Genomic DNA, 18215 nt, shown 5'->3' with positions numbered 1-18215 from the left:
AAGATACGGCTACATAGACATTATCATGTTCAAACCGACCATGGCGAGTATAAGCAGTCTAACAGCGCTAAGTGCCCCATTCTCTGAAGCTGGTCATAGCAGCCGAGCGAAGGTATAATTGCCGAGCTGCACCACCAATGATGGCTCATGTATCGCGGAAATCGCTACCAGATGCATACTCCACCTTCTGTACAGCTGAAAATGTCTTGAATAGCTAGCCACATGGTAGGTTAGAAGGGCAATCGCGCCACTCCCGCATATAAAGGTTGGCGTCTACGGCGGATTCTCTTCGACATTACCAACTGCCAACAAAATCTGTCCTTTAAGTATCGCGCACTATACGTGATCCAATACTGCTGTACTCGTTGAAATCGTCGAATATCAACCCGCCACGATGTCTGTTATAGTCGCCACCTGGGATCTGAAACCCCCTAGCCCAGAGGAAAGGGAGCAACTAGAAAGGACGGAAGGAGAAGAACCAGACCTTTCGTTGGAGACCCTACAAGCTGAGATAGAGACCCAAAGGACCGAGGGCAACTCGAAAAACCACCGTAAGCGACAATCCTCACGCTTGCTTTCACGCGTACCTACAATCATACAATCACTGACATCTAACAGCTATCGTGAAGCTCTTGGTTAAACATGAGAACCAAAATCCCGACAACACTCAGTACTCCACCGGGACAGGGTGGTTGATCCGCCCCGATCTCCTCGTCACGGCCGGACACACCGTCTTCGACTGGGGCGAAAACAGCGAAAAGGGCCGTGGGCCTGCAACAGAGATAAAAGCGTACCTTGGATACGGCTCAAAGCGCGAGGCAATCGACTCGACAAGTGTGCAATCCCGCCACGGCGTCAAGGTCGTGATTCCGGAGGGCTACCTCCAATCGCCCCGGTACAACCCTCTGGATGTCGCTTTTATCCAGGTTAACTATCCATTTAAGGAGATTAAACTTGATGATACGCTATTTCCTAGCAAGGAAGTGCTCGGTGTCGTGGGGTATCCAGGTGATAACGACGCGGACGAGGAGTACGTATTCAAAATCAACGACCTGCAGAAGAACCAATTATTGGAGTATAAGATAGAAACATTCAGAGGTATACGAGTCTTCCTAAATAGGTACGCCCCTACTGATCATGGATATAGGGCAATCTGGTTCTCCGGTCTTTGATCAAGAACATTTCGCTCCTCCAGGAATTCGGGCCAAGGGTGAGACTACTTCAAAGAAATGTAGCAATCCTGAAATCTTGGAGAGGAAACTTGCCGCATATATATCCGCCTTCGACAGAGAGCATCCCGAGACCACACCTACGGACGCAATGCCAGATGTCACCTATCTACAGATCAGTGCGGAAGCACCGCCATTGGAGTGTGTTGTGAACGCGCAGAATCCGATAGACAACTTCAAGCAGTTTCTAAGACATGGGAAGATGGCCAGACAGTGATAGAATGATATTTTGTTGTGCAGATAATACCAACCGAGATATCTTCTGGAGTAGTCAACAAGATATAGATGGCTTCTAACTAGAATCCTATGTTTTAAAAGTCGCCTTGACTTTATTATCCGAGACTCAGTTCAGTACCAGGGGCAATATGTGACGATAGCCTGCAACAGTGTATCAGGGACACGAACAGGTGTTTGGGGCAAAACCAGCTACGCCCCATCTGAAATGAACTAAAACCAGGAGGAATTAGATCATGCAGGTGCGAGCATGCGCATTAGATATATTCAGCATTCTGTGTGGTCATGTTGTAGAGATGGAGCAGTCTAGACGCGCCGGGTACATCAGGGCCTAAAGACGGTGATGAGAGCCGAGCTTCAGCCACTACAGCCGAGTGAACCACCAATGATACTTCCTCGTCACCAAAGGCTGTGCAGGATCTAGTGTTTGGAAGTGCGAGTCTACTGTACGTTCCTCATAGCTGAAGACATCTTCAACAGCCAGCCACTCCAAGGTGGATACTTCTTCAGCTGGCCTTGATCAGATGAACGTGCAATGCTGAGCGATGCAGGAATTGTCCAACAAATTAGTATACTTAAACTCTCAAAATCCATCCGGCAATTATGGAGTTTCGCATCAGCAGTTCACAATCTACGATAAGCCCCCTAAGCTTTCCTTGTACTGCAAGAGACGAAGTCCTGCTCGCTAGATCAACCTCATACACCGTGCAAAATGTCCGTCATTGCAGGGACCTGGAATCTCAATCACACTACGTCCGAGGCACCCAATGCAACCTTTCACTTCGGAGGAAACGAGTCCAATCTCATAGACCCCGATTTGCGCACTCTGGTCAACCACCATGACATTGTGGAGGGTGGCAAGTATCGGTGTAAGTACTTTTGATGGTACTTTCATTTCATTTCCAACACTAAACCTTGCGCAGCTATTGTAAAGCTATTCATACACTACGCCGGGCAAGACTCCGAGGATGATCGGTTCGCCATGGCTACCGGCTGGCTAATCATGCCGGATCTCCTAGTCACAGCCGCGCACAATATCTACGACTGGAGCCAAAACGATGGAACAGGATTTGGCCGCGCAACTGAGGTAAAGGCTTACATCGGGTATAATGGCAAGCAGTCGATCCATACCCCGGAGGTACAGTTCCGCGCAGGAGCAAGGGTTGTGGTGCCTGAGAAGTGGTTGAATTCGTCTGGCCATAGTGCGAATGATGTTGCATTTATCAAAGTGAATCGGCCTTTCACGGGGGTGCGTCCCTTCGGCTTCAAGGATACTCCGTTGCATGATCAGCAGGTTATTGGGGTTGTGGGATATCCTGCTGATAAGCGTAATGGTACTGAGGAGAACGGTGCTCAACTGTATGAGGAGTTTCGGAAAACAGAGTGGGACTTGCGAAAGAGCTCAGGCGGGTTGTTGGAGTACCGCATCAATACGTACGGAGGTGAGCTATCCATGAATTGATGGTGATTCAAAACTTTGCTGATCATAGGACAGGTCAATGTGGCGCTCCGGTGCTCCTGAAAGGACAGTCCATCGCAATAGGGACGCATGTTTGCAATGGAGAAAACTCGAACAAAGCGAGCATCATCGGCCCTAGCACCAATGCTTATTCCGAATACATCTCAGCTTTTAGTAGAGAGTATCCAGAGGCTACACCACCAAAGCCCATCCCCGGCGTGAGATATCTCAACCTCAAAAACGAAACATCAGAGGTACACACATTCATGACGGAGGAGAGCTTCTGGGACAGTTTCAAAAAGGTCATCAGAGTCGGTGCTCCGGTGGTCACATCGATGGGCCCTTTGCTCGGCCCAATCGGCGGGCCTGTTGGGGCCATTGTTGGCACTGCCCTGGGCGCGCTGGATAACACCACGGAATGGGAAGGACTTGCGCCTGCAGGTCTAGCTCAAGAAGGGGAGAACAGTGCTGTTCATCGGGCAATTCTCAACGAAGCCGCAGTTCAGGCTGTGTTCCAATCAACTTCCTACAACTCACCCACTGTTCAAGACCTAACAACGAAGGTTGAGATGAAGATTATTGGCGAGTATCGCGAGCTTGTCCAGCAAACGGAAAAAATCCTGCCTAGGGTCCTGCCCGCCATAGGCTCAGCAATCCAACCACTGACCTACGACATCCTGCAGGAAGCGAACGAGGAGTCAAAGGTTCCTCCTGTCGCTAACGGAGATGCCCTCGCTATCGACGCAGTCTGTGAGTCCACTGGATCCTTGACGAGCACCGACGGACTCATAGTGGGGGATTTCCAGCACACTTGGCGGACTCTTATGCGGCCAGGCAGCGCCGAAGCCAACTCTCCGCAGGAGACTCTGGTGTCTTTGGACCAGAAATTGACCAACCAGGATGGGAACAGCGTGGAGGGGCTTACTGGACCTAATGCGGAGCTGGATATTCTTGGGAAAAGGGCTCTCTTGGGAATTGCGACTGCGTCCGTTCTGCGAGAGATGGCTCCCGTTGAGCTCGAGGCACTGGGGATCTTCGACAAATTGAAAGAGGTAGCTCGCAAGATTGCTCCGACAGTGGTCAGATATAGTCCTGCTGTCGTTCGGACTGTGGTTCCTGTTGTTCAGAGCTTGGTTTAAGTGTGAATTCTGCATCCTACCATGGGATCGTCAATATTCTATTACTGGTCAACGAACAGCGGCCGTGCCTTGTTTTCTGCTCATATATCTAGTGGGGAATGATGTTCTCGCTCGTACTATAGGAAGCTCAATCATGTCACTCAGCTCGATTGGAAAGATGGTGATCTGGTGAGCAGACCAACACCACAAGAAGGACTTGGATTGGATAATATATTATCCAGGCAACCTTTGTGTAACGCACCAAGATGACCATTCCAAATCATTCTTTGTCCTCTGGGCTGATTTGCAACTGCCGCAGACCGCTATTCTTATAGTATTTATGGTAGACTTCTCACTAACCTCGACATCAGCAACTCAATTCTTACCTACTCTCCCAAGTACCCATTACCATGTATGGCCGAGACCCCTACGAGTTCTCCAACCAATCCTCTGTCCCCCCAGACGTTCTCCACCTCATCACCACCTTTAGCCGCGCATGGGATAGCCTCCTTCAGAAACCGACAACTCATTCATCGACGTATTCAATCCTGATGCTGTCTTGCATCTTACCGATCCCCCAGCCAAGGGTATAGAGGAACATCGTCAGTTGCATACCAAGATGTACGATCCGAACTTCCCGATTACACGAGCTCAGACCTATTACGACAAGCTCTTTACACTGGTTACCGACGACTCGGGCAGCAAGGTAGAAGTGATGACAGAGGGCGTTATAGACCTCCACCTCAATAATGGTGAGAAGATAACAGTGGATTGGGCTAGCTGGATAGTAATGTCACGCGGCCGCGATGGTTTGGGGGCGCTGAAGATTGATTACTTGAGGGGTTTTGGTGATGTTTCGAAAATGGCGGCGGCAATGTTCACGAAGCCCGAGACAAAGTAGAGAATGGCAATGTGTCAGGTGCGTCCATGTTCACAGGTGTCGAGCTCTGTGGATGTTGATACTTTCCATAGTAGCCGCTCCGGATTTGCTCAGCAGACGGTGGCGGGGGCTTTACACCTAGGTTCACGGCCATCTGGACGACTTTAGACAGATATGTGCTTTGGCAGAGATACTCAACCTAGCCATAGTTCTTCATCAACATCTCGGAGTAAATCTCCGGTTCTCATCAGTCTTCCATGTACCCATCTTTTAAGTTCTATTGGGATTAAAACCCATTGTACTCTATGCTTGCGTCTCATGCCTCATAACATCCTGTTCCAGATTCGGACGCGCCTAGCTCTTGATGCAGACACAGCTTATGTGCCCTTCCGAAATTATTCTTTAGCAGCACTCCTTGCCCTAGTATCCGCCCAAGTGCTCAGCTGCGCCAGGGCCTGGACTTTCGCGCGTCTATCACAGACGGTTCGACAAGGGGGCTACTGCGCGCTGCAAACCCTAATCACTGCATCCACAACACGGATTGGAGGACAAGAAGAGGGCATGTAATGAGGTCCAATCATATCTGCGAGACAGCTAAAAATATGCACGATCCGAATCTGTGCGTCACCGGCATCACCCAATAGATGTTAATTGTCGACACTTTCTTCTTCGGTGGAGCCCAGAGTGCAGGCCAGCTCAGCCAGCCCCTCGCTCCCCGCGATGATAAAAACTTAACACCGATCACAAGGCTCTTCATAATCTTCAACCTGAACCAACTTACTAGCATCCAATTGCCCCAAATTATACGCGCCATTTGAGACGACAACACTGCAGCCTTTCAAGATGGCCGAGCGAGACCCTTACGTCTTCAAAAACCACTCCTCCACTCCGCCGGAGATTCTCCGAGTCATCACCACCGTCCTTAGCTCCTGGGACGGAGAAGAGACAGATTACGAGTACGTCAAGATGTTCAACCCCGACGGTGGCGTCCTAGACGTGCATACGACTCCAGCAAAAGGACATGACGAGATCCACGCTTTGCGCGCGCAGATGATCAATCCTGTCGACGGACCCGTCGTCAAGGTGCAGCACCATGTCGACACGCTTTTCATTGCACCTGGCCATCCCGAGGGTGGCAAGGTGGAAGTTGTGTTCAACGGCACCTTGGTCACCTATTTGAAGAACGGAGAGGAGATATCGACGGACTACACGAGCTTGGTTAGAATGTCGCCTGGTGAAGGGGGTCAGCTGCGGGCGGACTACTGGAGAGCTTTTCTTGACCGGTCGAATGTTGCGGAGGCGATAGGGAAGATGTTTACAAGTCAATAGTATTGTCGGTTCCCCTTGATGAGTACGTTTTAGAGAACGCCGTTGGGCTAAGAAGGTGCCATGACATCGGCTCAACTCCTGGTGCGATAGTATGGTTGGCCTTTAGTTCTTCGGCTTTGCGGATTGTATTCTTGTCCAGCGATATATGTACCACTTCGTTACTTATGCTCCCAATCTATCGGGATCAAACTATCGATTTTGTAATCCTTCGGACAATCTGGCAGCACATGACTAGAAAGTTTCAGTAGCGGCACATCTATATCATTGCTTTAGGACACCGCGAGAAGAGGAACGCTTGGGAAACGGCTCACCAAGATGCAAGTAGCTCGTTTGCGCGGTTAACAGCTCTTATGCCTCGCAGATACCACGGAATATACGTCTACCCGGCCACTTTTGCTGACTTCGTGTGATCAACATCCGCCGTTTATCCTTCATCTCACCTCCATCTCACCTCGCCCAGCCAGGGCCTATTCATGCTTAGCCTAGGTTGGTGGACCACACAAGATGCAGTGTTCTAGCTTTCCTGGTGGCGACCTACGTAGCCGAGAGCCAACAGCCCTAACTGCATCAGTAAGAGACACCATCGGAGCTATGTCTGTATTAACCAGCGTGCTTAGTATTGATGCTCGATCTACTTTATGATTAACGAGTCTGGCCTTTACATTAATGCTGCCTCCATCCCATCCCATATCGAACTCAACAAGAACCGTCCCCGTGACCAAACTTGAGTACCATCCAGAAAAGGAACAATGACTTTAAACGGCCCTATTATCCTCATCACAGGCGCAAACAAAGGCATCGGCCTCGCAACCGCCCAATGACTGGCACCTCATGATTTAAACTCAAGGCCTGGGTGGTCCTCATCTACCGAAGCAGTAAGACAGCGCTGAATATGGTCACGGCTGTTGATGCGTTTATTTTGGGCGAGGAGGGGGGGGGGGGCATCTCGGTTGTTCTTGTGTCGCTGGAGTGGACGAGGACGGACTTAACGTTGAATACCGGTGTTGAGAGTGCGGATCAGGCGGCGAGGGTGCTTGTGAAGGCTGCTGTGGAGGGGGAATCTGGGGAACTCTATGGGGGTTGGCTGATGAGGAGGGGGCATTGGGGGAGCTGGGGTGGTAGAATAGAAGGGGCGAAGGTACTATGCTTTGGTTTCCGATTATATCAAGAGGAAAAGACTACTCATCAGATTGACTATATGAAGGTTTCTTACCACCTGCTGGCTTCGTACTCCTCCAAGCATGAATTCAAGAGCGTTGTACTAGGAAATAGCCACTCGGACGACAACGGCTCGTAGATTTCACACGCTGGTCCACGGATCTCGGCGTATTGACACAAAGCTATCCAATGCGCTCCTATAGAGCCCCGAGAATTCTGTCGTGGCCGCTTGAGTCACCTGGGCCAGGAGATAGGGCACGATCGGATGGATTGCGAGTGTTACCAACCACACCACGACGAGCGTTCACGACATCAAAGCGATACGAAATACGGCCCTTTAGTCATAGTTACTTCATACGGTGCAGGTCCATGGTTTTGGATGCCAAAGACGCTCTGTGCCTTGATTTTGGGTCATGAAAGACGGCGAGGAGGCAAATGTGACCTGTCACTTTCAGGTCTCGGGGACGTCGGTTCATGAAACGCGCTTGCGCACCTCATCGAATGTGGCTTCGGGGACCAGCAGAAGTACGTGTTTTATTTCTCGTAATACCGCGGTACTGTGAAGGGCTGAAAAGCCCTGGGAGTCTATTATTATTCTGGGTTGGGATACGTAATGGTGGGTTTCGTCACTCGTCAAATAATATCGGGAGCAGATAGCAAGTAGCATACCATGATATCAAGATATTATGTCCATTCTCTGAAGGAGCTTGATTGATCCTACAGAAACTACCTTTGAACTAAGACTACCCCGAGAGCATTTACGCGGGCGTCTCTGCAACCTCGGACGAACCAATGGTCCCATTTCCCTTTTCCTGCTCCTGCTTCTCTCTCAGCCTCCTCTCACTGCGGCTCTCGCTTGCAGGGTCAAAGTATGCTAGACAACTATTGTCAGAAGTTGGCAGTTTACTTGAAACGACTGACTTACGCTTCTCTCCAAAAACGGTCGTCCGAATGCCCTTTCTGTTTCCTTCGTATGTACCCGGAATAACACGGTGTGCGGTACATCTAGATGAAAGTATCAGCTCCATCCTTCGTCTTTACCTGCTTAAGAAGGACGTACCGGTTATCCCACATAGCCACACTTCCTACAGCCCACTTCCACCGAATGTAATGGTCATCTGCTGAGTGAATGTGGTATGCGAGAAAATCAAGGATCTTGTCTTTGACAGTAACCCCGTTAGCTCTCTTCAATGCAAACGGCCCTGAACTGAAAATGGAACGCACCAGATTCAACCTTCTTCAACTCCGCAAATCCTGTCACGAATCCAAGGTTTACATTCAAGGCCTTCAGACCTGTGACAGGGTGTGTCCGGACGGCCGGGTGGTGAGTGTCGATGGGTGGACGGTTAGGGCCTACGCCCCAGAGATCAAGGATCGTGTCATCTATCCAGGTTAGCATACACATTGCTGGCGCATGTGGACTATTGGATGGGTACGCACATTGGAGGCGAGAAGTGTGTACTGCGTGAAGACCGTCGAGGAACTTCTTGTATGCGTCGCTCAGGGCGTCGTAGAGACCATATTGCGATACCTGCTTTCTTTGTCAAAATTCATACTTGGGATACAGACAAGTACGCACCCATGCAGTGTCACCTCCAACCTCGGGATGTTCTTCCATTCTTAGGAGCGAGTATGAGGGTGCTTCATGCAGTTCGTCAGCTCGCTACCAACGTATAGACGCTTTTCAGTTTGCGTCAGGACCATCACGTACGGTTAATCTCGAACGATGTATCGGCGTGAAAGTCTCCACTTGGCTAAGCGGTCTGTCAGACCGAGTGCTACAGCGCTAAGTATTGCGACTTACCCATGGCGTATACTTTAGAATCTCACGATGATCCTCACGGCTACCCTTGATAATCACATGCTACAACAATCAGCAACAATCACCACGCCATCACTCTCAAGCTCACCTTCTGATCCTATAAATGTATTATTATCCTGCCCTGCATCAACTCTTAGAGTTACCAGAACATACCTTCTGCGCTGGATGCCTATCCAACACCCCATAATGTTCAAAAACCCTCACCTGCCCCTCGGTATCCAAATCCTGGTCTCTAAAGAATACCACTCCCCTCTCCGTCACCAGCGCCGCAAGCTCATCCAACTGCGTTCCGTTCAACTGACTAATCTGCACACCCTCAAGAACCGTCCCAATACTCTCTGTCAGATCGACGCGCTTAGCGACAGAGAAGAGAGCTTTCTTCTCCGGGTCAGCAAAGGACGCGCGGTCGGGTGGAGGGGTGAACTCTTCGCGCAGAGGCTCCGGGGGCGTATGCGAGGTTATCTTTGAATTGAAGTGCGGATGGAGAGTTATGGGGGTGTTTGAGTCGGGAGAGATATGTTGGCGGGATTGGAGGTGAGCCATGTTGAATAAGTTGCAGTATTGCAAGGATGCTTAGATCTGTGATCGAGGGGCAATGCGGGGTTCTCGGTCATTTTGTAGATGCTTGTCAAGGTGACAAGCAATATTGTTCTGCTATGGTGTGATCCCAGCAACTTGGGACGATCGCGTCAATTGGAGATGCGATTGCACTTGTTGGAGGCGTGGTTGCTCCAAATTATCGGGGTTCGGCGATAGGGCTCAAGTATTCAGCTTCGGCTTTAGCATTGCCGACTTGCTGTTTGTTCCTGGGCTATCACGGCTCAATGAAGCCCTAACAGCTGCATGTTCTCGGTTACCCTGCGGAAGTCCACGAGCTACAGCTGTTCTTCAACTTCAGTGCGACTGGATACGAGCATCAGCTCAATCGGATTAACGGCTGTAAACATTTGCGCATGGCTTCTAAGTCCCTCGATACTCTTAAGGCAACCCCTCTCCGCCAAAAACCAAAGGCCACTAATTGAATTGATCCAGGCCTATATCGCCTTGATCAAATCGATCATCTCGTCCTCAAGAGCAACCATCGCCTCTAGCACGTCAACAACCGCCCCCCAGTCCTCTCTAACAGCCGGATACTGTGCCCTCCCCGCCAACATCGCCTGCGCTTCCATAATCCCTGCACCTTCCACCAACCCAGCCTCGGCCAGAAAGTCCCTCGCATCGAAGTATCGCCGTGAAGCGAGCGGCAAGGTAAATGCTGCAAGATCATCATTGACACTAGGCACTCTATCTTTAACGGCTTGTATAGTGAGCCTCAGAGACTCAGATCCGCCAACTGACGTCGGATACATCCCACCATCCTCTATCTGACGTCGGAGAACGTGCAGCGTGCGGGCAATCATCTCTGCGCGCGACACATCCGCAACCTTTCGAAACCGGGACCGGAAGATAAACGGTTCATTCACGTATTCAACGCCTTCGGCGCGCCACGCTCGCACGAAGTCTTCAATTGGTAAAACCACGGCGGGAAACCCCGCTGGGTCGTGAAGCAGGATCATCCCCGGAGAGTTTGCGTTATCAACGCCTAGAACAACAACGAAGTGGTCTGCGCCCTTGAGTACTTCGTGGTTCGGATTGTAGGTTAGGTGTTCCATGTTGAGAGGTCCGGCTAGAACAGGTCCGTGGATGAGTGCTTCGCGCAGTGTTGAGAGGGCAGAGGTAGCGTCACCGCCGCGATGGGTCGTGCATTCCCAGCCTACGGTTTTAATCGCGATGTCGAGGCCGTCGTCGGGGTTTGTGTGCGGGTTGTTGAAGAATGACAATGGGCCGCTGTCGAGGGGGATGAAGTGCTTTCCGAAGGGCATGGTGGTGAGACACTCGATGAAGCCTGAGGATGGTAGTGTTTTCGAATCGTAGCCATAGGCGTAGAGGATCATGTATAAGCTGTGGGAGTAGCAGTAGGGGCCGCTGCCGGTGTATGAGGCCATGACCATAATTATATGGGTTTACTTCACTATACTCGTTTGATCAAAGCAATGGCAAGATGATGTTTAGGAGAGGCTATATACAGGCCTTTAGCTGTTTAAGTATTCTTTGCTCTCCTAGTCCCTCGTCGGAATTAGGCAACAATTCCTCTCCTCGTATAGAAAAAAAACCTACTGGCTATATTTCTCTGTGGTCATTTCCAATCATATGCTATATAACCCAATCATTGCCAATGCAGCTTCACCCCGCACTCACTCAATCTAAAATGGCTTGACGCAGACACTCACTAAATGAGGCTCAATCCTGTCCCTCGACAACTCAGTAGCGATGAGTTCGAACACTCATGAAAACAATGTTTTGCATCCTCCTCTCTTCAGGTTTCTCAAAGTAGCTCTTTCGCTTCAGCTCAATCCTTGTGCTATCATATCCTCACCACGTCAAAGGCTGGCTGCATTGTAGCACCGGGATTGTGAGTTTCCCAGACCATATCACAGGTTCCATCCCCGCTATCCAGAAAATATCCAGTCGGTTATATCAGGTCTATCTGAGGAATATCCGTATATTGTAGAGACTAAACAAGCCCTAAGCAGAGCTGAGAGGAACGTGAACTACTTGGGAAACTTTTGTTAGTACCTTATAGATATATAGCCTAGTGCAAGGTTCAATAGGCCCTTCGTGTGTTCCATATTGACTTGGATGTGTAGTTCCAGTGTACTGAGCTACTGCAGAACGTAGGCTGGCGTTTCGTGCCATTAAAGGAAGCGCGATACCTTGGTACGCTCATATGAGTATACTCGTAGAATGTTTAGTTCAGGAGCATAGTTAAGGCTTAGTCCGCGGTTATAGATAATCATATGTTTTTCCGCAACTAACCAAGTAGAGTCATTGGTGAGTCCACGTACGTTACGTCTTGTACACCGATTGTGAAGAAAGACCAAATTCATGTGTATGTAGGATAGAAAGTATGCAAATCAGATCATGAAAACTTCAAATCAGAAGCCCGGGAGAGAGCTTATAGGACAGAGTACTTCCTTCTACTGCAAGCACCCACGATTTCAAGACGCCATGGAGCCTTCAAGTAGGTCAGATTTCAATGCTCATCTAGATTTCCTGCATACCAACTCAGGTGTTGCTATACTTGTCAGGTGATAAAGAGTAAATTAAAAATCGTACCAAGTCGTCGGAATCCAGGGAGGATCAATATCCTTGTTTACTGTTGTTACTTGTTACGATCAGTCCCGCGCGGTTATCAATCATCAGTTATGAGACCCCTGTCAGTGCTAGATCCCCTCGCACTTCTTTTCCCCTTCCATACGTCACCAAGACCGGCTTTGTTAATCCGCCCGCAATGGATCTAAAATCAAACATCCAAGCACCCAACCCTCAGCCAAACAACCTACTTACTGTAGACTGCAACAACAAAGAACAAAAGCCCATACCAGTTCCCGAGCGACAACAAACAAACTCAACCTTAAGCCCTTAACCTCAAAGTTAAGCAACCGCAGAGGCAAACCTTAACCTCCACCTCGACCTGGCCCAACCCAAGATCCCAAAAATACACGGCCCTCTCCACCTCCCGCCCGTCCCGGACCCACTGGAGCCCGGACACCAAAGCACAGGCCAATGACCGTCACGGACCAGCATGTCTCGGGCTCCACCCGGGGACTTCAAATTTACCGGGGATCATGTCGGGGTTTTTATGTTACGCGCGGGCGCCGTTGTGTCTCGTATTGTGCTTTCTAAGGTCTAAGGAGGTCTGGAGGATACACCACGGTGGATGACTGCGAGGACAGCGGATTGTGTGACGGGGAGCTAAATAGGAGGAATGAATGGATGAATTATGCTCTGCCGGTGGCTATGTATAGATGTATGTATGTATGTACGTACCGAAGATGAAGATGGCTGTTTGTAAATGGTAGATGAGAGATGACGATGTATTCCAATGCTCAAAAGACCCCGACCAACGCCACGCTCAGACAGGAACAAAGAAGGACAGAAAGACAAGACACGCTCGTAGACAGAAGGAAAAGAAAGAATGATGGCTGTGCTGTCGCTATGTCCGATCCGATATGATGGCGTATGATGATATATAAGCCCAAAGAAAAGTGGTTGAGGTGTCGACACTCAACATGCGAATGGTAGGTAGATTTTGTTATGATGTGATGCGATGCGATATAGCATTCTGGTATGTGTCGGTCACCGTCTCATCCGACCGACCCGAAACGCAGCAAGGTCAATCTCCTCGACAGACCCCTGCTCGTCATCGACTTCGATAGGCCCCTCGCTCGAGGCGGGTCGTTTTAGCGACACCGGTCCTGTAGCTTGCATCGCACTCTCAGCTTCATCCTCACTAGACTCGTCCTTCTTCTCCTGCCGGAGTTGCTGTACCTCCTCATTGGCAATCTTCAGCAAGGCCGTGAAGCGGTCCTTGACGCTCTGCAGCTCCGACGCACAACCACCCGCCCGGAGGAAATGGTATGCTGCAGTCTCGCAGAAACTATGCGCGAGCTCGAGGTTCTTATCCGCGATATCGAAGGGGGATTGCCGAGCGGGTTTTTCAGGTTGCCGTGGTTGAGGTGACGGTTGCCGTGGCCCCCGGGCGCGAGCACTCCGTATCCCAGCAAGAAGATCATCCGGCTCCATGGACTCAAGCAAGTCCCTCGCCGAACTCCTCGGCGGCGGTGGCCGAATTCCATTTGCAATCGGCAATTGCGACATCTTCCCCTTGCGCAGGTTATTCCTCGCCGTACCAATATTCCTCACCAACTCCTCCAGCGTCTTCTGGGTGTAACCATCGTAATGAATGATGAGGTTATGCCTGGTACTGATAACTGCAGGTCCATCGCTGGAGTCGAGAGATGAGTCGTCGCCGCCCCGTCGGCGTCGCCCGGTGTAACTGTTGCTCCCGCTCCCTGTCCCGCCGTGTCCGTATGAAGAGGTCTGAATCGAACAGACGGAGCTGTTCCGGCGCTTTCGAATCCTCAGCGGAGCACTCGAGTGTTTTCGAAACGCTTCTGCGAATTCAGCGTTCTTCGCTGTTGTGTGGGCGCTCAGGTCGGAGAGGCGGGTCATCCAAGTGGGAAGGTTATCGGAGAGGTAGGAGAAGGCAGCCAGGGCGTCCATTTGAACCGCTGGCATATCCAGGACAAAGCCAGAGGAATCGGAAGGGATATTGGAGATCGAGGGGATGAATGATCGTTTCGTCGTGGTATCATCAGCTGTTGTTGTATTAAGGCTGAGGCCGAGTCGGCACCCTAAGGCAGTTGTTCCATGGGTCGGGGGCAAATGCAATCGGCCTGTCGGGAGTTAAGTAGAATCACCGAGGGCAATGATTCCAAATACCAGGATGAATAAATTTAGAAGTTGAGATTGAGCCCAGGCCAGGGAGTGTGAGGAGAAAAAGAAAGGAGGAGGAGAGGGAGGGAAGAGAACAGAAGAGTGCAGGTTGGGGTGGGAGGAACAGAAACACTGCGTAAAGTACCAGCTAGCTCTCCTTGCCCAGTGGGTCGCTCTCCGGGACACCTGCAGCCGTACCGTACTTTACCTGTAGGCCACTCTCTAATAGGCTAAAATCACTCATATCCCCTGCTAGCGGTACCGGGATGTTTCAATACGAGCAGTCCTTCCACATCAGGGAACCTCTGCGGCCTCAATTCTCAGGCACCCATGCGGTTCTTTTCTGTCTCTGCTACGCTGTCCAACCTCCCCTCCCCTCCCTCACCTGTTCTCTCAATTGACTATACACTATACAATCCCATTAAGCCCTCGTCATCCGCTCAAACAGCGGTGAGCTGGCGCGTTGCATGCATATCTTGGTGATCTTGGTGCTATTGTTGGTCTGGTCTCACCCCATCGCATGCTGCAAGGAAGAATCAATCCTAGCAGTGCTGCAGCAGGATTGATGCACGGTTATGAGGGGTAGTTAGATTGTCTGTTCTACAGCACAGTCTCGCTCAACACTATCAATCCATCTTTCTCGCCAAGTTCCATGATCTCTCTTGTGCAACGCCATTCAACGCCATAAGCTGCCACGAGGGCGACCTTAACCGCCATCTCGGAAGGTATCTAATCAAAAACACCCTTCTAGAAACACACCATCCAATTTATTTGAGACTGTAATCTAGGATTCAAGATTGTTGTCTCGCTTCGTTTGGGCTAACTCCATCCAGATAGGTGAGAACCTAGCCTGATTCCGAGTCCTGAGTCCTGAGGCCAGGAAGTCGCCAGCCCCCACCGTGGTGCAAAATACGCCATTGTCATGGCCATTGCCAATAATATCCCCTCTTACTGTAAAGTCTTAAGATGACAGACTGCCAGCCATGCCAGCCCTGATCCACGGCCCGCCCCCCCCTCCACTCATCATCCTTGGTCTAACCTCATCAGGTTATGACACGTAACGGTCGACCAGCATGCCCTTCCATCCTAGCACTTCGATGCTCTGCCTCTCACCATCCATTGGATCATCTCTAGCAGAGAAAACTACGAACACCGGCTAAGAGACGGCCTGAATCAGTTGCCCTGCGGAGTAATCCTTGACCCTGTTTCCAGTGTTGACAAAGTGCGAGTCCTCAGTCTCAAGCGCAAAGGCAGCCGCCCTCAACTCCCTCCTCGGTGCCTCCGCGGTAATCCGGTCGATCATCTCTGTGGAAGGATCCATGAGTGATTTTCTTCCTCGAATCCTTAACCTTTAATGTCCGTCTTGTCCTTCCTCATCGATGTTAGGGGTCTTGGTGGAATACGGAGGATTCGGCTAGCTACCAATTATCTTCAGCCGGAATTCTCAGAGTGGAACACTTGCCATGTCTGGAGTCTTTTCGGCCGATGCAAGTGCAGCTTCTCAACGGTTTAACTCTCTCCTGGAGGTTTTTTCCGAGGATGATGGGATTGGAGTCAGAGTTGATTTCGGTTTCCGCCCTCCGTACTCCGGACACTGGAGTCCTCTAATACGTTTTATGTATCACACAGACATGACAGAGAGTCGAGCTGATTCACGCTTCTTGTACATCACTTCCTAACTTTACCTTCGCCAACAATATTATCTCCAACTGGAGACGGGACAGGATGGATGCCTTCCTCTCCCTCGGCCGGTCTCCTGTCCACAAACAGATTACCGCCGCACTCCAAACGCGGCAATTGCTCAGACTCGAGCACGGCAATGCCTGCTTTCGTCTCACGCTCCGTTCCAAGAATCCCAGACTACTCACGATCACAAGATGAGGGCTACTGGGCGTCTCCACTCCTTCGATTCTGCTTCTGGGGTGGTCTTGGTGGTACAGCTGCGCTGGTTTCTCAGATGCAGATGTGCTTTCGTGGCATGCTTCTGATGGCGTATCATATAACTGTTTAGTACTGTGGTGCGACTTTTGCTTTGTACAGCCAGTCCAGCATAACTTCATAAGTGGTCACTGCAGGTTTCTACAGAAGCCGTCTTACTAGTTACCAGCTGCATCTCGACAAAACAGGGTACTGATTGACTGAGGATATGCTAGTCTGTTTTACTAACCATTATGTACATCGCAGCTGCTGCCATACAATCTCTACTTCTTGCCCTTCTTCGACCGCTTGCCCGAACCCTCGGCAGCATCGTCTGAATCGGATGAGCTTCTCTCTCTTTTGCCAGCACGTGAGCTAGACTTCTTCTGAGATGAGGACTCGCCTCTCTTTCTTTTACCAGCCGGCTGTTCAGCTGCCTCATTCTCTGCGTCTGCAAAATCTTGTGCCTCTTGATTTGGATCCATGTGCTCGGAAGTTGCTCGCTGACGATCCGCAGAGCTCTGCCTGCCCTTCCCTTTCCCAATATCATCGTTCAATCCCCGCTTGCGCTTTCCGACAGCTTGCTTAGAAGGCCCTGCCAGTGCAGTTGTTCCCGCTGGCCCCGGCGTGGCATCTTGTGGTTCCGGGCCTTCGGGACCTATGACAGTATTCGACCTCGTTCTTGATCCAATCGGTCCATCCTCGGACAATGCGATTCCTGCTGTGGGACTCTGCGACCCCGTAGTCAGGACATTACTTCCTGGATGCGAAAGCAACAACCTGCCGACTTTCTTCGCTAATTCAGTCCCTGGCGTTGGAGCCCTAGTTGGTCTAGTCGAAGCCGGCACTATAAGGTACGTCAGTCTTGGTCATCGGCAATGAGGAAGAGATGCGAACCTGAATTAGCTTTTATAGGTTCAAAAGCGTCAGGGCTAGGCACTTTCAGGCCGCCAGATGCTGGAGTTGGGGGTGGCGCCGAGCTGGAACCAAGCACGCCTTCGCGAAGGGCGTCTGGCTTGACCATATCAATCACCGCAGCCCGCACAAGGTCCATGAAGTGACGATTGTCGGCAGAGGAAGGTGTGACTGGAGAAAGTTCTGTTTTGCACAGTTAGCCACACTCCAAGACGGTTGTCCACGGGGGTAATGCTGACTTTCCGTGATGGTTCCAGAGGAAGTTGTAACATCGTCCGGTGGAAATCTCACAAATTTGCGGAACTCGCTCCCACTCGATCCCTGCTCGCTCGATCCTCGGCTCGTCTGTGCTTGGTTACCCGCTTCGACTGCAGCTGTATCTCTGTCGAGCTGCGTAGACCGTTCCCTGGATTCTTCCTTATCTCGATCATAATCAGCGTCCTCGCCTCCTCGACGCTCCGTGTACTCGAAATCATTGTCTGGTGGGCCCATTGCATATTGCAGCTCCTCGCGCGGCGAGATATCACCATCCCTAGCATCAGTACTCTGTTTACCATCGGAGCTCGTAGTGTCGCTGTCGCCGAGCATGCTGGTTACGGATGTGGTATCAAAACCGGTACGTGATAACGAGGTTTGGTAAGTGGAAGGGAAAGCGTCGTTTTCGCTTGAGTAGTGTCAGATAAGAGAATGTGGACGGATATGATATCTCTATAGATATGAGATCTTAACGAAGAATATCGGGTTTGTAAGTCAGACGGAGAGCTTGTAGATGCGAACGAGTTCGTTCTTCATTCTCCGTTGTAAGAAACTCGAGACTCAAGATTAAGAAAGCACG

At 50.6% G+C, this 18215-nt stretch overlaps 8 protein-coding genes across 8 annotated transcripts; 5 read left to right on the top strand and 3 right to left on the bottom strand.

Moving 5' to 3' along the window:
* Nucleotides 1–394: 394 nt before the first annotated feature.
* On the top strand, nt 395–1446 carry BJY04DRAFT_212684 (trypsin-like serine peptidase; the record flags this gene model as incomplete). Its single annotated transcript, XM_073714655.1, has 3 exons — nt 395–551; nt 619–1098; nt 1148–1446. The coding sequence occupies 3 exons, from the start codon at nt 395–397 to the stop codon at nt 1444–1446; spliced, it is 936 nt and encodes a 311-aa protein (XP_073577470.1).
* A 729-nt stretch (nt 1447–2175) lies between these two features.
* On the top strand, nt 2176–4061 carry BJY04DRAFT_212683 (trypsin-like serine peptidase; the record flags this gene model as incomplete). The annotated part of the gene is made up of 3 exons (XM_073714654.1): nt 2176–2332; nt 2387–2905; nt 2959–4061. 3 exons carry the CDS (start codon nt 2176–2178, stop codon nt 4059–4061), a joined length of 1779 nt encoding a protein of 592 aa, XP_073577469.1.
* A 1631-nt stretch (nt 4062–5692) lies between these two features.
* BJY04DRAFT_176365 (uncharacterized protein) lies at nt 5693–6463 on the top strand. Its single transcript, XM_073709471.1, has one exon. The coding sequence runs from the start codon at nt 5764–5766 to the stop codon at nt 6247–6249; it is 486 nt and encodes a 161-aa protein (XP_073577468.1). The 5' UTR covers nt 5693–5763; the 3' UTR covers nt 6250–6463.
* Nucleotides 6464–7141: 678 nt separating this feature from the next.
* Nucleotides 7142–7546, top strand: BJY04DRAFT_212681 (uncharacterized protein; the record flags this gene model as incomplete). Its single annotated transcript, XM_073714653.1, has 1 exon — nt 7142–7546. One exon carries the CDS (start codon nt 7142–7144, stop codon nt 7544–7546), a length of 405 nt encoding a protein of 134 aa, XP_073577467.1.
* A 619-nt stretch (nt 7547–8165) lies between these two features.
* On the bottom strand, nt 8166–9772 carry BJY04DRAFT_212680 (TauD/TfdA dioxygenase family protein; the record flags this gene model as incomplete). The annotated part of the gene is made up of 10 exons (XM_073714652.1): nt 8166–8281; nt 8333–8412; nt 8468–8567; nt 8632–8790; nt 8848–8938; nt 8987–9048; nt 9119–9161; nt 9212–9271; nt 9318–9326; nt 9383–9772. 10 exons carry the CDS (start codon nt 9770–9772, stop codon nt 8166–8168), a joined length of 1110 nt encoding a protein of 369 aa, XP_073577466.1.
* A 245-nt stretch (nt 9773–10017) lies between these two features.
* BJY04DRAFT_5633 (NlpC/p60-like transpeptidase) lies at nt 10018–11288 on the bottom strand. Its single transcript, XM_073720648.1, has one exon. The coding sequence runs from the start codon at nt 11218–11220 to the stop codon at nt 10264–10266; it is 957 nt and encodes a 318-aa protein (XP_073577465.1). The 5' UTR covers nt 11221–11288; the 3' UTR covers nt 10018–10263.
* A 1743-nt stretch (nt 11289–13031) lies between these two features.
* Nucleotides 13032–14644, bottom strand: BJY04DRAFT_176363 (uncharacterized protein). The gene has a single exon (XM_073709470.1). The coding sequence runs from the start codon at nt 14348–14350 to the stop codon at nt 13409–13411; it is 942 nt and encodes a 313-aa protein (XP_073577464.1). The 5' UTR covers nt 14351–14644; the 3' UTR covers nt 13032–13408.
* Nucleotides 14645–16895: 2251 nt separating this feature from the next.
* Nucleotides 16896–18211, top strand: BJY04DRAFT_5612 (uncharacterized protein). Its single transcript, XM_073720642.1, has 3 exons — nt 16896–17319; nt 17372–17575; nt 17638–18211. Exons 1-3 carry the CDS (start codon nt 17126–17128, stop codon nt 18002–18004), a joined length of 765 nt encoding a protein of 254 aa, XP_073577463.1. The 5' UTR covers nt 16896–17125; the 3' UTR covers nt 18005–18211.
* Nucleotides 18212–18215: the final 4 nt, after the last annotated feature.

This window comes from Aspergillus karnatakaensis (genome assembly GCF_047715665.1).
Source record: "Aspergillus karnatakaensis strain CBS 102800 unplaced genomic scaffold BJY04scaffold_1, whole genome shotgun sequence".
NCBI classification, from domain to species: Eukaryota; Fungi; Ascomycota; class Eurotiomycetes; order Eurotiales; family Aspergillaceae; genus Aspergillus; species Aspergillus karnatakaensis.
This window is presented reverse-complemented; position numbering and strand designations above follow the sequence as displayed.

Coding starts and splice junctions, on each gene's coding strand:
- BJY04DRAFT_176365 (XM_073709471.1), top strand. CDS start 5,764: ATGGCCGAGCGAGACCCTTACGTCTTCAAAAACCACTCCTCCACTCCG.
- BJY04DRAFT_5633 (XM_073720648.1), bottom strand. CDS start 11,220: ATGGTCATGGCCTCATACACCGGCAGCGGCCCCTACTGCTACTCCCAC.
- BJY04DRAFT_176363 (XM_073709470.1), bottom strand. CDS start 14,350: ATGCCAGCGGTTCAAATGGACGCCCTGGCTGCCTTCTCCTACCTCTCC.
- BJY04DRAFT_5612 (XM_073720642.1), top strand. CDS start 17,126: ATGACAGTATTCGACCTCGTTCTTGATCCAATCGGTCCATCCTCGGAC. Junction 17,320..17,371: donor GTCGAAGCCGGCACTATAAG/GTACGTCAGTCT, acceptor AACCTGAATTAG/CTTTTATAGGTTCAAAAGCG. Junction 17,576..17,637: donor AGAAAGTTCTGTTTTGCACA/GTTAGCCACACT, acceptor TGATGGTTCCAG/AGGAAGTTGTAACATCGTCC.